General features: G+C 40.3%; 1 protein-coding gene across 1 annotated transcript; it reads left to right on the top strand.

Moving 5' to 3' along the window:
* Positions 1–1,097: 1,097 nt before the first annotated feature.
* LOC128355093 (hyaluronidase-1-like) lies at positions 1,098–3,311 on the top strand. The gene is made up of 3 exons (XM_053315290.1): positions 1,098–2,028; positions 2,136–2,225; positions 2,945–3,311. The coding sequence occupies exons 1-3, from the start codon at positions 1,123–1,125 to the stop codon at positions 3,269–3,271; spliced, it is 1,323 nt and encodes a 440-aa protein (XP_053171265.1). The 5' UTR covers positions 1,098–1,122; the 3' UTR covers positions 3,272–3,311.
* The last annotated feature ends 303 nt before the right edge of the window (positions 3,312–3,614 follow it).

The following is a 3,614-nucleotide window of genomic DNA, read 5'->3' as shown; positions in this document are numbered from 1 at the left end:
TGTGCACATAAGTATTATCACAGCTGCACAAGAAAAAGTGACCAAAACAAGGCACCTCAACCCCTATCTGCTTATTGAGGTGGCTAACTAACCTACGTAGTCTTCAGCAGCTTGCCAAGCTCAAGGTTACTTTAAACACTCAGTGCTTCACTCAAGGCTGGAGATGAGTGTTCAGTGATTCACTGTTCGTCACACCTGCCTTTTGGCTACTTTGTCAGGGTGCTCAAAATTGGGACTCAAAGCTACTGAAGCAATTACCAAGTCAAAAGTACAACTAAACAAGTAGCAACAATCACAAGTGATCTAACAAAAGAGATGATTGCTACAAACACATTTACTTGACCTTATGGACATTCATATCTCAGATGAGCCCCCAATTCATGACAGGATGAGACTACCTGCAACAATTAAGTCACCCCCTTAAAGGTATAGTAAGCAATGTGGGGGAAAACAAGGAGAAAAGTTGTTGATATTTGAGTGAAAACCAAAACTACATATTATACTACTATTATCGCTTACTACACCTTTAAATGTTTGACATTATTTAAAATAAATAGCATGGTAAAAATACTCAGGCAACCTCTGGGTCATAACACATGTAACTAACAAAATTTCTTCTACTGACAAGTCACCCATGAAGCCACTTTATCATTGACTATAGTCACATATAGAGCCCCCCTCACCCTGATTTAACCATAAATAAGACCGCAATTACATAACATTGGCATGTTTTCTCTTTTGTGCAGGTACCTTCAAAGTCATTTTATTGTATTTACTGTACTGTGCTGGCAGATTAGAGGGCATTTTATCATGTTTGCTCTATTGTGCTGGCACCTTTGAAAATTCTGTCAGCATATATAATTGACTGTTGGAAAACCTGCACACACTTCTTATTGGGTGTCAGAAGTCACAGAGCGCACTTCTATTTTCATGAGACTACTGGCTGTGTTTTCCTGCAAGTTAAGAAAAAGTACAAACCAAAATTCTTCTGCAATTGTTGGTAAGTTGTTTATCATTTTGTCTAAAATCCATTTTGCAATTTCCTTTTTACATACCATATTACATTATGGCATATAACTTTTTTCCAATATTTAGTTGTGCCGTCTTTCCTTTTTTGCAGGGATGGCTTTCTCCTGTCGTGATGTGCTGCTGTTCTTAAGTGCAGTCAGCTTTGTTTCAGGCTTGCAGACAGCAGCATCCCCTGATTCTCAGTTGCCTTTCTTCAGTGTGTGGAATGCCCCTAGTGCCAAATGCCTCTCCAAATATGGTGTGGATCTCGACTTGGGAACATTTAGCATCATCCATAACCAAAAACAAATCTTTATGGGTGAAAAAATAACCATCTTTTATGCAAATAGGCTTGGTCTGTATCCCTATTACTCTAGCGAAGGAGTGGCTGTTAATGGTGGGGTGCCACAGAACGCCAGTCTTGTCAATCACCTCAGAGTTGCCTCTGATGACATCAACACAGATATCCCTGATAGAGATTTCAATGGCCTTGCTGTGGTGGACTGGGAGAGCTGGAGACCTGTGTGGGAGAGAAACTGGGACAGTAAGCGGGTGTACTGGGAGGCATCAGAAACACTAGTGAAGTCCAAGCACCCAGACTGGAGTCCTGCACAAGTAGAAGCTGCAGCCCGGGTAGAGTTTGAAGAAGCAGGGAGAAAATTCATGGAGCAAACTCTGCAACTGGGGCAGAAGGAAAGACCAAATGGGTTGTGGGGTTACTATGGTTTTCCCGACTGCTACAACTACCACAAAGAAAACACAAAATATACAGGAGAATGTCCACCTATAGAGATTCAGAGGAACAACGAGCTGTTATGGCTGTGGAATGCCTCCTCGGCTTTGTATCCTAGTATCTACCTTAGCACCGCAATGCGTGACTATGGCAAAGATGTGCTCCTCTACACTCAACATCGCATCCTGGAGGCCATGAGAGTAGGGGCTCAGGCAACTCCATCAGCACCACCTGTGTTCCCATACTCTCGTTTCGTCTACACCTACACTCTAGATTTCCTCTCTCAGGCAAGAAGCAGATGCTTTATTTCGTTTCTTTTACTCCAGGAAGTTACTCAATTGTCAGGTTTTTTAAATCTGAATCCTCTGTTTACCTGTTTTTTTTCCTCCTGCAGGAGCACCTCGTCTACACCATTGGTGAGAGTGCTGCTTTAGGATCTGCAGGAATAGTGCTCTGGGGCGATGGCATGTATACAGAGTCTAAGGTACACCATTAGAACAACTATGACTGATTAAATCTTGAAATGATCTCATCTTTTTTGACCATATTAAAACAACCATGCACACAGTATCATTTCATACTGAAATCCGCCTGCACAGCAGTGTGAACAATTTCAACACTATCATACAAAATGTTTCATGTTGCACAACTCCAGTACAATGATCTAATCTTTGTTTTTTTTACCTTAATACAACAACCATGCACACTGAAGGCTTTTAGAAATTAGAATGATTCATAAGTATGAAGAGACGGAATTTAAATATTCTGTGCCTGATTCTTTTAAATAGTTGATTGTATTTTAAAGTCTTTCATATCCCTCTTCTACATTGAACAAAACTAAAAAACTAATTATTCAAAAAGATGGTGATTTTGTGTACTTAGTATCTGTAGTGATATATCAGTCACATGTTATAGACACCAACTACATGAAGATCAAGATTAGGAGAATATTAACATTAGACTCAGTGTGCTTTTTTTACATGCAGTGAAGTAAGTCACATGACATCTCACCTTTTTACCAAACAATGCTTGTTTGGCCAAAAAAGGCTACACCCCCAATGAAGATTGAACATAAGGAAAACAACAACTCAGTATAAAAACAATTATTTCGCAAACATCTCTGTAAATAAAACAACACATGGAGTCCGCCAGTGCTTTGAAGCATCACCTGTTTATTGTATCCTGTTTCTTTTCTTGTCTCAGGCTTCTTGTGAATCTGTCAAGTCTTTCATCGACCAGACTCTGGGACCCTACCTGGTGAATGTAACATCAGCGGCCGCTGTTTGCAGCCAGACTATGTGTTCCTCAAAGGGCAGATGTGAGAGGAGGAACCCGACATCAGCGACATACCTCCACCTTGACCCTGCTATGTGGACGGTGGAGACTGAGAAGAAACCAGTAGGGGGACCACATTACAGGGTGCTTGGGGATATGAGCACACAGGAGTTAGCACTCATGCAGTCTAACTTTCAGTGCAAGTGTTACCCCGGGTGGAGTGGGGAGAGCTGCTCCAAGCAGAATAAGCGTTAAATTTTTTCTTGCAGGAGAAAATCTTATGACACTAATTGGTCCAATAAATAGAATTACAATGTGTGTAATGTCAACATTGCTGTGATTGTACCTTGTATGATTATATATGACAAATAAATTTGATTGATTGATTGATGGATGAACAATTCCAGAGGTAGACTGGGGCTTAGAGGTAGTTGTCTGCATGAGTGCATGTAGTCTGCTGTAAATGCACATTTTCAAATCTTTGACAAATGTGTCATTTTAATTAATTACTTTTATGGTTTCCTCTAGTTTATGAGTTAATGTTATTGACTGATTTTTCCCCCCACAAATGATTAGTTTACAAAACTTGTAGACTAAT

This window comes from Scomber japonicus, chromosome 3 (assembly GCF_027409825.1).
Source record: "Scomber japonicus isolate fScoJap1 chromosome 3, fScoJap1.pri, whole genome shotgun sequence".
Lineage (NCBI taxonomy): Eukaryota > Metazoa > Chordata > Actinopteri > Scombriformes > Scombridae > Scomber > Scomber japonicus.
The sequence above is the reverse complement of the archived record's forward strand: the minus strand, read 5'-3'. Positions and strand labels throughout refer to the sequence as shown.